This window comes from Arvicanthis niloticus, chromosome 4, assembly GCF_011762505.2.
Source record: "Arvicanthis niloticus isolate mArvNil1 chromosome 4, mArvNil1.pat.X, whole genome shotgun sequence".
In the NCBI taxonomy this organism is placed as follows: Eukaryota; Metazoa; Chordata; class Mammalia; order Rodentia; family Muridae; genus Arvicanthis; species Arvicanthis niloticus.
In genome coordinates this window covers 10,275,830-10,291,424 of record NC_047661.1, presented here as the reverse complement: position 1 = coordinate 10,291,424, position 15,595 = coordinate 10,275,830, and the positions used below count along the sequence as shown (strand labels likewise).

Sequence of the window (15,595 nt, the reverse complement as noted above, 5' to 3'; positions counted from 1 at the left end):
TCCTCAGAGATACCAGTACTTGTGAACATTGAGTCTATTCCTTTATATTACATGGTATGGATCAGCTATAATCTACTAAAATGTTACTTGGAAAACTAATCCTAGCAAATACATGACTTAGAGTCAAATCTAAGAATTTGGCTTAGTTTCTCTCTCTCTCTCTCTCTCTCTCTCTCTCTCTCTCTCTCTCTCTCTCTCTCTCTCTCTCTCTCTCTCTCTCTCTCCTTCCCTCCACTCTCCCTTCCTATTATTGTCTATGCTTGCTCATGGGTATGGTGTTGTCATTCTAACACTACTGAGCTAAGTTTCCAGTCATGGATGATAGTTTCCAGTGAAGAGTCGTGAACTCTTAGTGACTGTGAGTTGGGTTATGGAATGTCTAAATAAAACTGTTTAGATGATGAAAATCTCTCACCAGACACTTTCTACATTTCAGAGCCATTTTGTCTCACTGAACAATGAAAGACTGATGATAAAGAAGATGTAATTTTAAAAAAAATGTTAAGGGTTGTTTGGAATAGGCCATTACTAACATTTTATGAATTTACATAAAGGGGAAGATAACATTGTTGTGGTAATATTTTAAAATGGCATGCCCCAATCTGGCTTGTCCTCAGTCAGCTGCCATCTTGCTGTCTAGACAAAGCCTGTGGCCACGAGCTCTGGTGGTGTATCCACTGCTCGGCTCAATGCACCAGCTCAGATTTCCAGCTCAGGCAGCCAGAGACACCAGCCCTGCCACCCAGGAGACACCAGAGTGGAAGATGGCTCTGGCTATCTTCCATGCTGTCTCCTCAAGGCTGGGCTTAGCCCAGATGATCCCACCATCCACACAGTGCTCAGTATGAATGAGACTCTAACGCTTAAAGATTAATCAAGGGCTTTATATGTTTGGTAATGTTCAATAACAAGATGCCCACACAATTGGAGATGTTTCTCAATTAACTAACCTAGATATAAGTTGTTACCCAGGACTTCTCCTGATACAAGCATGGTTCTCCATCCTCCTACATCTCTCCCCTAGCTCCTCCTCTTCCTTCCCCTCTTCTTCTCCTTTAAATACATCCATTTCTTCTGGATATTCTAATATCTTTGAATACAAGTTTTCAAAATACTCTAAATGACTTCCTGAATGTCACTGGAATTTGTTCTAAGATACCTCATCGAACAGTATGTATGTATGTATGTATGTATGTATGTATGTACACACACACCCACCCCCCCCCCACACACACATACACACACACATATTTATTAGATCTTCTTTAAAAAGTATTTACATTTATTTTCTATTTGTGTGTATGTGTATGTGTTTACGTGTGTGGGTGTGAACATTACATAGCTCATGTATGGAATTCAGAATACGACGTGAAGGAGTCAGTTCTCTCCTCACTCCATGTAGATTCTATAGATTAAATCTTGTCACCAGACTTGGCAATAGGTTCTCTTACCTGTTGAGCTACATTATCTCACTGGCCTTGGGAGAGCGTCTTGATTAATTTTTCACCCTAGTGATATGTAATGGTTATTTATGACTAATTTTTAGCTATCTGGTACCAGAATAGCTAATATCCAGCTTGTTTTAACCTCCTATATACTTAATATATTATTTTATATAATTTAACTATCAGTCTGAGGAAATCTTCACTACTGAAGGTTTCTTTCTTCTTTCAGACAATAGATGGCTGGTTGTTTGTTGGCACACTGAGAAGCTTTACACTCAAGGTTATTCTTAAGAGATGCTTAATATTCCGTAAAATTTTGGTAGTTGTTTTCTAATTGATTGGGATATTGCTTTAATTTCTCCACTACTAATATTGGGATTAGATGGTCCACTGTGTTGGTACTGATGAGTTCCTTTCCAGGGCTTCTTTGTTCATCTGTTACTGTCATGAAATCTTCTCTTTCTTGTACTCCTCATGACTAGCACTGTCACAGTTTATTCTGTATTGCTAGCTTGGTAGTCAGGAACTGTCTCAGTTTTTGTTTGTCTTGAAATATTTTTTCTGTCAAGTTTAAGAGACAGCTCATCTGGATATAGCAATCTGGGTTGGCATATATTTACTTACAGGGTTTGAAATATATCATTCATAGTTCTTGGTTTGAAGGTTACTTGATAAGGGGTCTATATTATTCTGACATGCATACCTTTATAGGCAATTTTGTGCTTTTTCTTTATAGCTTTTAATGGTGTTTATTTGCTTTATATTTTTGACATTTGAGTGTATATGTCATGGGAATGTGGCCATATCTAGATATGATTCTAAATGTGTCTTGTGTTTAGATATGTAGTCCTTCTTCTGGGTTTTTGAAAATATCATGAAATTATTTCATTGACTGGATTCTGTATGGCTTTAGATTTTACCTAAGTTTCTGATATTACCCCATGATTTCTTGTTACCTTGATTATACGTGTCCCATTTGGCTATGCTTTTTTTTCCAGGTGGTATCTTATAGGATAACCTCAGACTCTTTGCATAGCATAGGATAGCCTTGACTTCTGACCATCCTCCACTCAACTGTGGGATTACAGGTATTATTTGACTACCACACCAGGCTTATGTTGTATCAGGGATAATAGTCAGGCTTTAGCCACACTGAGCAAGCTCTTCACGAGGATTCAATCCCTCATTTCTTTTCATTAATAAAATTTGAATGTTTAATGTTCTTTACTGTTGTCTATATTTTTATTTTTTCTACTGTTTGATCAAGAGTAACAAGTGATACTTTCCCATATGATTATATTTGATTCCTTCAATTACATTTCATTTCTAAGATTTCTTTTTTCTCTTTAAATTCCACTTAGCTTACTAAGTTTTCTTCCATGCTGTTCATGCTGTTGACTTTTTCATGTATATTCCTCATTTATTCACCTACTTTTCTGAGGTTTTCCTTTCGCACTGACATTTCCTCTCCACATGGTGACTTTAACTCATTTCCTTGATGGTATCCTCTTTGAGGTCCTCGATAATTTTCCCTAGTGCATTGTTGAAAAGTTACCAATCGTTTTACCTGCACTGTTACTTTTGAGCTCTGAGTTGAACAGTCACTGACTTTTGCAGAAGTCATGTCACGTTGCTTTGTTGTTTGTTTGTTTATTCCCTCCCAACATAAGATCTTAATTAATTATTTGAGAATTTCATACAATGCACCCAAATCATTCTTTGTTCCTATTCTTCCCAGGTCTACCTTCCAACCTTGTTCCACCCTCCCACAAACCTACCAAGTCCAATTCCTATTGCCCATATTGTCATTGATATAAGGTCAAATTTCCCAGTGGCCAGACTCTTAAACACAACTCAGTCCTTCCCCACCCCAGTCCCACCAGAAACCATCAGTGGAATAGAACTACAGTTTAGCATATTTTTCACGATTTTTAAGTATCCTCTTCAATAATTTTCTCTTTGTACTGTTTCTGGGGGTGGAACGGTTGTCACAAGAGCTTTCAATGTCTCCCTCTCTTGGCTATGAGCCTGTACTTAGCCATACCACTGCAGAAGCACTTCTTACCTGTAGGAGCTATTGGAAAATGGATCATGGATTTTCACATAGTATCTGGATTATCACAGCAGTCTGGATTATGGTCATCATCATGATTATCAACATGGTTCCATCAGCATCACAGATCACAGATATTAACATGGTTTCCATTAAGAGCACATCACATGGGCATCAACATGTCTCTTGGTGGCAGAACAGACCATGGAAGTCTCTCGAGAAAACTTAACCCAAAAATGAGCCATTATTCACCTTGGATATCATGTTACTCAGGGCCAGACTGATTGTGCAGTTAGATAGCATATCTGTAATCAGAATGAAATGTTTCTTTGTATACTGTAGCCATGACCCCGTACTTTCATTACCGCATCTGTAGTGCCACTTCACAATGCCACAAGTTTCACTGTATTTCACCATCTTTCTGATCTCTCCATTGCACAGTTATTTATTAAAGTGGTGTTGGAAGATTCAGTGTGTTACAGAATATATTATTTTGCCCAAACTCTTTTACTTTTAAATAATTATTGCAATGAATCATCTGGCTCAAAGTTTCTGAAACACCAAAAATACTGAATTATTACTAAGACATCTCAGACAATTTGTTTTTGCCCAGAATCAGAGTGATCATGCAGTTGGGTAGTGTTTCTGAGGGCAGGACCTCCATAACCTCCAGGCATATGATCTAGCACTTGGCACTATCTGCCCAACTGGGACCCCAAGCATGGCATTTATCACAGTGGCCTGTGGGTAGTGGCTGGAGAATCACAAAGAGGGTTCCTCCATGGCAAAGTTAGGCATTGTGGTGGCTCACTAAAGGCCTGTCCATGGCTCCTCATGGCGCAGACCCAATAACAAAAGAAAGTCCATGGATTTTTACAGGCTTTAATGTCGTTGAGGATGGTGGATGGATCTGGATGCATCCCCCCTGAAACCTAGGGCAGACCTGAGTTAAATAGAGAGGGAGAGAGGAGGGAGGGGCTGGGGAAGAATGTTTAATTGGCTCCACCCTCTGGCCTTCAGGTACCTCATTAGTCTAGGGCCTGAGGCCTGTCCTGAGACCTCTCTGTGGAATGGGTTGTTGGAGGGCTGAAGCTAAATGAGAAGAACCAGGGCCTGGGAACAGAGCTGAATTCCTGCTGTCCAGTAAGGTTCTGGGGTTCCAACAATGGCAAAACATAAAATACAGATATATTTAAAATTAAATCAATTAAGCTTCTCTAACTTATTTTTAATGGCTATAAAATTGAAAATAAGACATATATGCTAAGCTATGAAATTGTTATTGAGCTTTCTATATATTTGTATGTGTGTGTGTAAAGGTAGGAATAGTGAAAGAATTAAGGAAGCAGAGAAAGGAAAACTGGAACACAGAAAATGTTACATAAATTAAAGGAAAATGAAGAGGAGTCAAGGATAACATTATAGAGTAGAATGTGAAAGAGCAAGATATTAGGAAAAATTCATGATATAGAAAACTAATAGCAAAAGTATTTTATAGTAATGATAAAGTTTGGAAAATAATTAATACATACCAAAATATAAACAAAATCACGAATATTAAAAATAATGAGATTAAATAAAAACTAATAGCAAGAAAACTAAATTAAAATGATATAATACTGAAAAGCAAGTAAAAATTCAGGAAAAGTATGAAAGTAAATACATTTTTAACAACATGAAAAAATAAAAATGCTGCAAAATTACAGTAAAAAGGATACAGCAGACCTATAAGAAAATGAAAGTAGAGAAAATGGGGAAAAAAGAACTATTGGAGCAAACTTTAGGTCTCCTGTAACATAAAAACTATCACTATAAGTTGGACACAAAGTCAGTGTACCCTGTGAGCTCTTGTCTCATGGCTCATGTTGGTGTTGACCCTGGATTGTAAATGTTTCTGATGTGCACCTTACCTATATTCAGTTTAATTGGTTCTCTTTCATTGAGTAAAAGAAACCCTCTGTTGACAAGGTTAGCTTAGACTTCTGTGAGTATGACAGATTGTTTCTTCCTCTTATAGTTTATAGACTATGGCTCTTGAAGTGTCTGATGACCTAGCTAGGGGATGTCTCCCATATATACTGAGAGTCTGAGAAATAACTACAGCACTGAGATCTCTACAGATGGAGGAGCTGCCTTTGTCCTTTCGAGATTTCCAAAGTGTGAATCAGACATCAGAACATCTTCAACAATCCAACAATAGTTTGTCAGGGTTCAGAGTCTGAAGCCAGAGCCTGATGCTTGAGAGCATGGTAGAGTATAGAAGCTTGTGTATTCTTGAGCCTTGGATCACAGCATCACCAGGTCCACACAACCTGTGCAGTACTTGAACCCATGGGATCAGGTCTGTAGTCAGGATGACTATAATATTCTTGCAAGCAGCCACCATGATAGTCAGTCTCCATCTCTGCTATTTCCCATGCTGTTTCTTATGTATTTTTTGTTAACTATTTTGTCTCACCTCATGTTACGAAAAGTTGTCAAGAAAAGACTACTACAAAGAAAGAAATAGGCCTATGTAATTCAGGAGATACACAGCTCAGGAAAGTGTATCTCAAATCTCCATCTTGCCAAAATGATGATAACTGGTGGTATTTGGACCAATCTCAACCATTTGGTCACTTAACTTAGACTAATCATAAGTACTTGCCTGGTCCAATTATACCATTATCACTTAATGCCAATCACAGTCACCACAGCTTGTATTTTGAACCAATCACTGACTCTCACTTTAGTAGGAGTCATAGTCATCATTGCACTACAGAAACTCTCTACCTCTGGTCAAGTGACCAGTCACTGGTGAAGGTGGAAACAATTCTTTGAAGCTTGTGATTGAAAATCAGCTATCAACAGTCTCTGACAATCTTCACTGAGGCTGCGCATTGGAGCGCCATGACAATCAGCTTCCACCTTTTGTGTAGTTGTTTGGAGGCATTACGGGTGTTGGCATAAAGCAAATAGAGCTGGCAGGTTGACTTACAGACATTTTGCTTAAAGCATTTCAGGCTGCAAGAGAGAAACTGTTCAATAGCTGCTAATTAAGGAGTTAAATGGTTCAATTCACAACATGCTTGCTTGTTTACATGAAAAATGAATGTCATGGGGCTGATAATTTATTGTTAAAATTTTTATTATGAACCCTAGTAGTGATTTCAAATTCCAACAGTGCTTTAACATTGTGTATGTCTTTCTGTGTGTGTCTCCAGTGCCTAGGGATAGGAGTCACCTTCTCTTGTCTTAATGCTATATTGCTGTTAGCTTCTGAATCACACACACACACACACACACACACACACACACACACAATGGGGAGAGATTTCTCCTTCTACCTTCAAATGGTCCTGTTAGTACATGACTAACCATGTGCATTTTAAACATATAACCGTGTTGGTATTGATTTGTTCTCTGGTCCTTGGCTCACATTTTGAGTGACACTAACTTAAAATTCTGGGAAGCATGAGTGTATGTTAACATTATTTAAATTATGCTTTTCAGAAAAATAAGTTCAACTGTATGCCAAGAGCTCAGTGCCCAGGAGCCAATGTCAGCTCTGTGCAGATACAAGGTGATGCTGATTATTTCATCAACCATCTTGGAGTTCCAACTGTGCAGTTTGCTTATGAGGACATCAGAACATTAGAGGTAATTGTTCTTAAACATGTACAGTGTTCACCACATGAAGCAGATGTTCAGATTTCTTTTTAACAGAAGTTTGTATTCATCTTTCATACAAAATAGGTCACTGTTGGGAGGGGCTTTATTGTGAAGTCATCTTGTTTTTCAAGTCTTTGTAAGCCTATTTGAAAAGCCAGCCTTTTAAAGAATGTTCAATTCAGTTTAGAAAGATTTACACTGTTACGTTTTCAGAGAGAGCTTCCCAAGAAGAAACGTCAGTTGTTGGATTAACATAAAAACAGGATTGTAGTCTTCAGTGTTCAAAAAATAAACACAAGGCACATGCAGAAAATTCTCCTCACCTTGCCCAGGGGAAAATGCAGCTCATGTGCTCTGTGTTATGTGAGTCTTGTGGGTTAAGCTCTTCTAAGTTTATCAATAGTTTGCCTGCCTGAAAACCTTTTCCAGAAACAATGACACAAAAGCATGATTCACTTTAATTAACCCTGGTCCTCTCTTATGGACCTGAGTTCTTCAATATTTCTCAGAATTTGTCACAGTAAACTACTTCCAGGTAAATCTAAACCTTTTTGCACACATAGTTCATGTGCCTGTGAGAGGTTCCAGAGTATTCTGCTTCAGAAAATTATTACATTGACAATCTAATGACTGAAAGAGGGAAGTGTACTTTGGTCCTTCAGCATGGATATGTCCAGGAAGAGCATTTATATTGTGTTTGTAGAGTCTCACCTCTAGCTATGCGGAATCCTAACAGATGAAAGGAAGCCAATTTGGAAGAGGGTGTAATGAAGTCCCAAGGGGATGCTCTCATCACTGAGGAACTTCTGAAGCCCACATCACTTATAAAACTGCCTCACTCTGAGGGAGCCAAGCAGTTTTTCCAAACTATATTTTAAAAATACCTAACTCTAACATTCCAAATATTTTTATTACATTTGTTTATACAAAAGTAATTAGTAGAAAGTCCCCCATGCTTTAATGACAAATGACCTTGTTCGTGTTGTTGTAGTGGGTAGAACTTTTAAAAATAGATTTGTCCCTTACAAAACAATATTGCTTATGATGAGATAATTTTGTGTTGAACTCTCAAAAGAACAGATATTAACCTTTACTTTCTGGGTTAACCTATCATAAATACTTGTACACAGCTATTAAGGGGGATTATAAATATTGAAAAGCTTCATGAAGGATATTAAAATATTTTACTATACCAATTACTAAAATAGTCAAGGAAATTAGAGCCTTGTCACAAATTTTCTTGGCTTTCAAAATATAATTTTCACATGTAGTCATTAGAGAAATATCCTCAGGGGTTGAGATGCAGAAACTCTGTTTCTTAAGATCTTTCATTTTCAAGTCCCTTGTGCCTATGTCCCCCATACCTGTATCTAAAAGAGATGAGAAAAGAAAAGTGACACAAAATATTTTCCATATTATCATTTGAATTGCAATTTCCTCCACAGGCTCATGTTTCTCACAGTTTGTCACAGTCAGCTTGTGGCACTAATATGAAGGCTATGTAGTCCTTAGGAGATCTAGTTTGATAGGAACACTGGGAGCAGAATGGTACTTTAACTGTTTGTACCCTCTCTTGGCTTCTTGTCCTGTTAACTTGTAAAGACTCTCTACAGTAAGTTGCTACCACCATCAACTTTTTGGTACCTTCCCTGATTTTATAGATTGCAATACCTCTAAATCTGTGAGAAAAAAAAAATCTTCCTTTACGTATGTTCTTTCTGTCCAATATTAGGTCACAGTGATGCATGAACAACCAATGTTATAATTTACTAAGAATTTACAGTGCTATGTTGTATAGTATATCTAAACTAATTAAAAATTACCGACAATAAGTTAATCCAATTCATAGGGATGAGATAAAATTTTAAGTGAAGTATCTGTAACAAGGTCACGAATATACAGAATAGCCAAAAGGGAAACCAACCTCATGTCTGGCTGATTCTAAACACATGTTTTCTACTAGCACACCAAGAAAGCAATGGGATTTGGTTCATCAATATGTTTTGTTTGTCATTTCCATTACCAGATTAATCCCTGTTATAAATGAACTCATTATCAATAAAGTATTTTTGAGTAAAAGCCTAAATAAATAATTCTATAATTTTTTTCCACTTTAAAATCTCCATGTTTTGGGCTGCAGAGATGGCTCAGTGGTTAAGAATACTGACTGCTCTTCCACAGGTTCTGAGTTCAATTCCCAGCAACCACATGGTGGCTCACAACCATCTGTAATGGAATCTGATGCCTTCTTCTGGTGTGTCTAAAATCTCCATGTTTTAAGTAAGCTGAATAGGACTGTATTCATGTTTTAAAGATATTATCTCAAATATAATTTCTAGGGTTTATGACAACATATTAACCCATGTAGTAAACAGATTATGTATCTGTTATCCCAGACTCCTCTTAGAATATGCTACAAGACCGGTCTGACCACTGAAATTGTTTAACTGCACTATAAACACTGATTTCTTATGTGTATAAACCTAAAATTAAGATAAATTCTTAAACAAACAAACAAAAAGATTAATAATGATGAAGAATAAAATAGAATAATTGTAACAATGTAGTATATAAGGATTCTGTTGTTGCTACTTTTGCTATTGGGGACTGTTTGTCAGTAAAGGAGGGTCACATGAATACATGTACTGCAGTAACAGTGCAGTCAATACCATACCCAGTAACTAAAACATGACAAAGAAAACACAGATCCACTGGGCAGGCTGGAGTCTCTGATTTCATCATGCTACAAGAGCATCAGACAACTTAAAGTTTATTGTTTAGTTCTCAAACTTCCCACTTAGTATTTTTGGACCAAAGTTTACTATGGTTAACTGAACTGGTGAAAACCAAGACCATGGATACAGGAGACCTCTTTACATTTAACTTCATCAATTAAGCCATGTAAAAATATGAACTGTAGAATTATAAGCTATTGTAAAGGGATAATTTGTTACATATGTAGGATATCATTAGTAGTCTATTAAACATAATCCAACAGTTTAAAAATGTGTATGTCCAATTCTTCACATTATCTATAGTCTCAGCTAAAACTCTTCTCCAAAATTGCTTAAAGCATCATTCATCTTTGCCTTTCTTTTGCATCTTCAACTTCCCAGTAACTAACGCTCACAAATGTACATGATTGACCAATTTGTTGAATTGCAGTATGATTTCTTCTTATAAGATATTGCCCTATTAATTGAAACATCTCTGGTTTTTAGCTTCACTTAAATAATGTTTTAAATTCATAAACACTCTTACACCTGTTAGGAGGTGTTCTGCACAGTTTAAATAGACGGTAGAGACAGCCATAAGGAAATGAAAAGACAGATGCTCTCCAATTAAGGGTGTAGTATTTATGACAAATGACGGTCCAAGTCTTATTGCTTCTGTCATTTCCCACCTGTTTGACATAATTTTGGTTCTAGATCAGTATATTTATTCTCTGCAAAGCATGTCAGAGGATCTCTCTTCCTTAGTGTATCATCTGATCATTTATGCTCACCAAATTTTATACCACAAATTGAAGCTCTGCTTCCTCCTGCCATTTAATCTTATGGTTCCTGTACTCCTACTTGAAACGTGTCATTTGAAGACCAATTTACCACTATAATTCAGGACTTAACCTTTAGATAATAATTAGATAAAAGGGTATTATAGTTTAAACAGTGAGAGTCATGTAATTGTTTCAACATCATTTAGTAAGATATAGATAGAAATTTAACTGTCAAAGGCACTGTGAGATACATTAATTTTCTTAAAAGCTAAATGATTTTATTATGAATCTGACTTTTAAATATATATATATATATACATATATATATATATATATATATATATGTATATATATATATATATTTACATATGTGCCTGTATGAACTTTAACAATGAGTAAAATTTATGGGGCAAAGATGAGAATTAATTTCTGCATATAACCCCAAAAAAAAGGAGTAGTAAAATCATTTAAAGCAGGATATCAATTAGCATATTTTTTGCTTGATTTTGATCAGAGGAACTGTTTTTCTTCCTTTTGAATTTTTATTAATTATTTTATTTATTTACATTTTAATTGTTATCCCTCTTTCTGGTCTCTCCTCCAGAAATGCCCCAGAGTCCCCCACTCATCCCCCTTTTTTTTACATCTAAAAGGGTGCTCCCCCACCCACCCATCCACTCCCACCTCATTCCACTGGCATCCCCATTCTCTGAGGCAATAACCCTCCACAGCACCAAGGGCCTCCCCTCCCACTGATGCCAGATGAGGCACTCCTCTGCTACATATATAGCAGGAGCCATAGTCTAACCATATATTATCTGGCTGTTGGTTTAGACCTTGGGGGTCTCTGAGGGGTCCATTTAGTTAATACTATCATTCTTCCTATAGGAATGGAAAGTCCCAGATGCCTGTGATGTGAAAAGTTCTCAGGACCCAATGCATATTTGATGGCATTAACCAAAATACTCAACAGCAGTGAAATAGAACCTGAAGAGACCAGCTCTCATAGATAGACATGGCTCCTACTGGAGGGATAAGACCACCCACCCGTTTCAAAATTTTTAACCCAGAATTGTCCCTGTCCAGAGGAAATGCAGAAACAAAAATCGAGAAGAGACTGAAGGAAAGGCCATCCAGAGACCATCCTACCATACAATCCATTCCATCCACATACCACAAACCCTGACACTATTGCTGATGCTAAGATGTGCTTGCAGACAGGAGTTTGTTATGGATGTCCTCTGAAAGGCTCTGCCAGAACCTGACTAAGACAGATGCAGATACTCTGAACCAGGACTGAACACAGGGACCCCAATGGAAGAATTAGGGGAAGGGCTGAAGAAACTGTTTTTTATATAAATTAGAATTAATTCTTTTACTATATTTTCTATTTTGAACACAGCCATATCATTGTTAAATTAAAAAATGATTGCCATTCAAAAATTAGTTCAAAATTCCAGATCACTAAAAACTGCATTTTTTCCTGCATATATTCTACTGTTATTTTGCATCATCTGATAGAAACAATCCTACCCTAACTAGTAAATATTTTATGGAGCTTCAATGTGTGACAGAAAAATACGTTCTCATTGGAAACAAGAAGAAAGCTGTCTTTAATATTTAAGTAATTATTCATAATCAGCCAGGTGGTGGTGGCACATGCCTTTAATCCCAACATTTTGGAGGCAAAAGCAAGCTGATTTCTGTGATTTTGAAGCCATCCTAGTCTACAGAATGAGTTCCAGGTATGTCAAGATGATACAGAGAAATCCTGTTTCACCCTTCAACACACACAAATTATTTATAATCATGATTTATTTTAGGAAAACTACTTATACTATCATGTCAAAGAAGATGGTATTTTAATTTTCCATTAGAATTGTTTTACTAGAGAAGAGTTTCCAACTGTGTCCACTAATATACACCATCTACAGACTCTAAAAATCCTTCCTCATTATAACTTTTGCTTTTATAAATAATACATTATTATCTGGGCAGTGGTAGCACACGCCTTTAATCCCAGCACTTGGGAGACAGAGGCAGGCAGATTTCTGAGTTTGAGGCCAGCCTGGTCTACAGAGTGAATTCCAGGACAGCCAGAGCTACACAGAGAAACCCTGTCTCGAAAAACCAAAATAAATAAATAAATAAATAAATAAATAAATAAATAAAACACTATTAATACTATATTTTAGTCATCATTGATCCAATATGTATTCATTTTAATGTAAGTGTTACATAATTATTATTAAAAATTAACTATGAGTTACTGGACATAACTGAGCTTTTTTGAAGTTAATCAAGTACTGGAGAACTAGTTAGTTCTTAGGTCCATTGAGTACCAAAAGCATTGGGACCTGAGTGTAATGCTCTATAGCAAGAAAAATCTGGGAGGGGTAGTGTCCATTTATAATCATGGCGCTGGGAAGACAGAGACACAAGTACCCTGGGAGCTCACTAGGCAGACAGCCTTACTTAATCCAGTAAATCCACATGTCTCCATAGGAGATTTTTGTCTCAATATAAGGGAAATTACATGTGAGGAATGACATGAAATGTGACTTTGTGGCTCCCACATGAGTGTGCATTACATGTGCAGATGCAATAACACATGCAGTCCTGTATACATGTCTGTCTAAGCACACATTCTATGTGAACATGCATTAATGCACACAGTCCTGTACACGTGTCGTTATAAGCACACACTCCATGTACATATGCATTAAAACATGCACTCCTGTGCACATGTCTATATAAGCACACACTCCATGTGCACATGCATTAACACATGCAGTTCTGTAAATACCTGTATAAACACATAAAAATAAAAAAACAAAAACATGATATTGAGGAGAATGACATTGTCTTACATTTTTATAAATGTTATCATTATATTTTAATAGAAAGTAGAACTATTATCAGCAAGTCCTGCATTTATTTCTTTGTAGTATCTTGTCTTGGTACAAATGAGTAAAATTTTTTTTCACTAATACTTATCATATATATATATATATATATATATATATATATATATATATCACCTTTATACTAAAAAATGTTAGCTCCCTAGATGTTAATTTCTGTGTGTAATGAGTTAATGGTGATGAACTTCCTGGAACTTCTGAATAAAGTGTAAAAATGAGAGAAAGAAAATGTCATCTTGAAAGAACTCAGCTCATAGGGAGACCTGAAAGCCTCTGGTCTGGTAGAACCATAGTGTGGGAAAACTGACTTGACTAAGCTGGCCTACTTTGTATTGTACAATGCACAATAAGTGTTCAGCTTCGCCTCATTCAAAAATATGAGCTATGCTTCAGTATAAACCTATGCGTGTCTTCTCTGGTCATCTCTGGGCATTGTCATCCTGCTCATCTGACAAAAAACATGAAGTAGAAAATAAAACACTGTCATATACAGATACTCTACCAAGCATTCTGCCTCATAGAGATATTTTTTAGAAGAGAGGGTTAAACTCCAATCAACAAATCAACAGTTACAGAGCAGGCTGGGCGAGTTTGATTGCACAATATATGAAATGGCTGTCACACAGGGAGTGCTATTAAAGTTTCCGTGTGCTTCCAAGAGCCTGAGGAGTAAACACAAGAAATTGAAATATGAGACAAATATTGGGAGAAAAACAAAGAATAGAAAAACTCTTAGGACTCAAATGGATAATTCAAAACTAGCTTCAAATTGCTTAATATTTCCAGATGGCTGCAAGGAGGACAGTTTTCCCATATGCTTGTCTTTTTTGGAATTCAAAATATGAACATTTATTCTTGATGACTGTCATAATCAGATCAAAATATATATCATAGGCACTATATTTTAACTCCAATGGTATGTAGGGTAGTTGATATGTATAATGATCAGCCCTTTTATGAGGGATTATAGGTACATAATGAAAATTTATAGCAATATTAAAGTGAGTTTAATGGTAGGCAACATAATGGTTTGCCAATATTCAACTTCATAATACATGGCAAGTTTATTATGATTTGTTTAGATATATGTTAATTTAAATGTATGCATTTTCTAGTCAGCAATTTTATGCACTTTTTATAACATTGGTAGTATGGCAGAAGTTTGAATTATATAAAACCTAAACATAGAGGAAAGGTTTCTTCCCTACATGCAATAGTAATATAGATTGGAACTGAGAAATATATCCACCCAGGTAAACTAAGTACAATAAAAGTTATCTTAAAGCAGGGTTTACTGACAGTTTTGATTCCTTCAAAGCATAATGGCCCGTACTCACAGATGAGGGACACTCACTATTATGGTTAGTGGTAATTATTAGCTTGATGAGACACAGTATCACCAAGCAGATAAGTCTCTGGCTATGCCCATGGGATGGTCTCTTGATTATGTTAAATGAGGGAGAAAAAAATGAACTTATTTGTTTGTGGGTTTCTGAATGGATCAAATGGAGCATCAGCAAGTGTTCACTGCTTTCTGTATCTTGATTGTGGATATGATGTGACCAATTACTTCAAATTCCTTTCACCATGACCTCCTATTATGACATTACTGTGAACTCTTATTTAAATTAAATTATTCTCTTTTTTGTGGTGACTCCTTTGTAGGCAGGGGAAGAATGATCAGGGTGAAGGCAGAATGAAACTCCATAGGAGATGTTATTCTAACTGGCACTGGACCAGGACTTGTAGAGTATGGCCCAGATCATTTTACTTTAGCCATATTTGAGAACAGCACAGTATTTTAAAAATTCTGATAACAAATAACTAGCCCCATGCATGTAACAAAGCTTAAGATATATTTATATTGAAGTACTTAGCAAAGTATATACAGCTTCATACTTAAAATAGTTTCTTGTTGAGTTAGAAACAATGCTGTAGATAAGAGTCTAGTGAGAATTACTGAGGTAATTATAATGCCTGTGAGAGTCAGGATGGTCCTGGACCTAAGATAACATAGATGTCACAT

At 36.4% G+C, this 15,595-nt stretch overlaps 1 protein-coding gene across 1 annotated transcript in view; it reads left to right on the top strand.

The window, feature by feature from the left end:
• The window catches only part of Naaladl2 (N-acetylated alpha-linked acidic dipeptidase like 2), an 808,912-nt gene that overhangs the window by 614,557 nt on the left and 178,760 nt on the right, over positions 1-15,595 (top strand). The window contains 1 exon segment of the mRNA XM_034499893.2: positions 6,991-7,137. Coding sequence (XP_034355784.2) covers positions 6,991-7,137 — 147 coding nt within the window.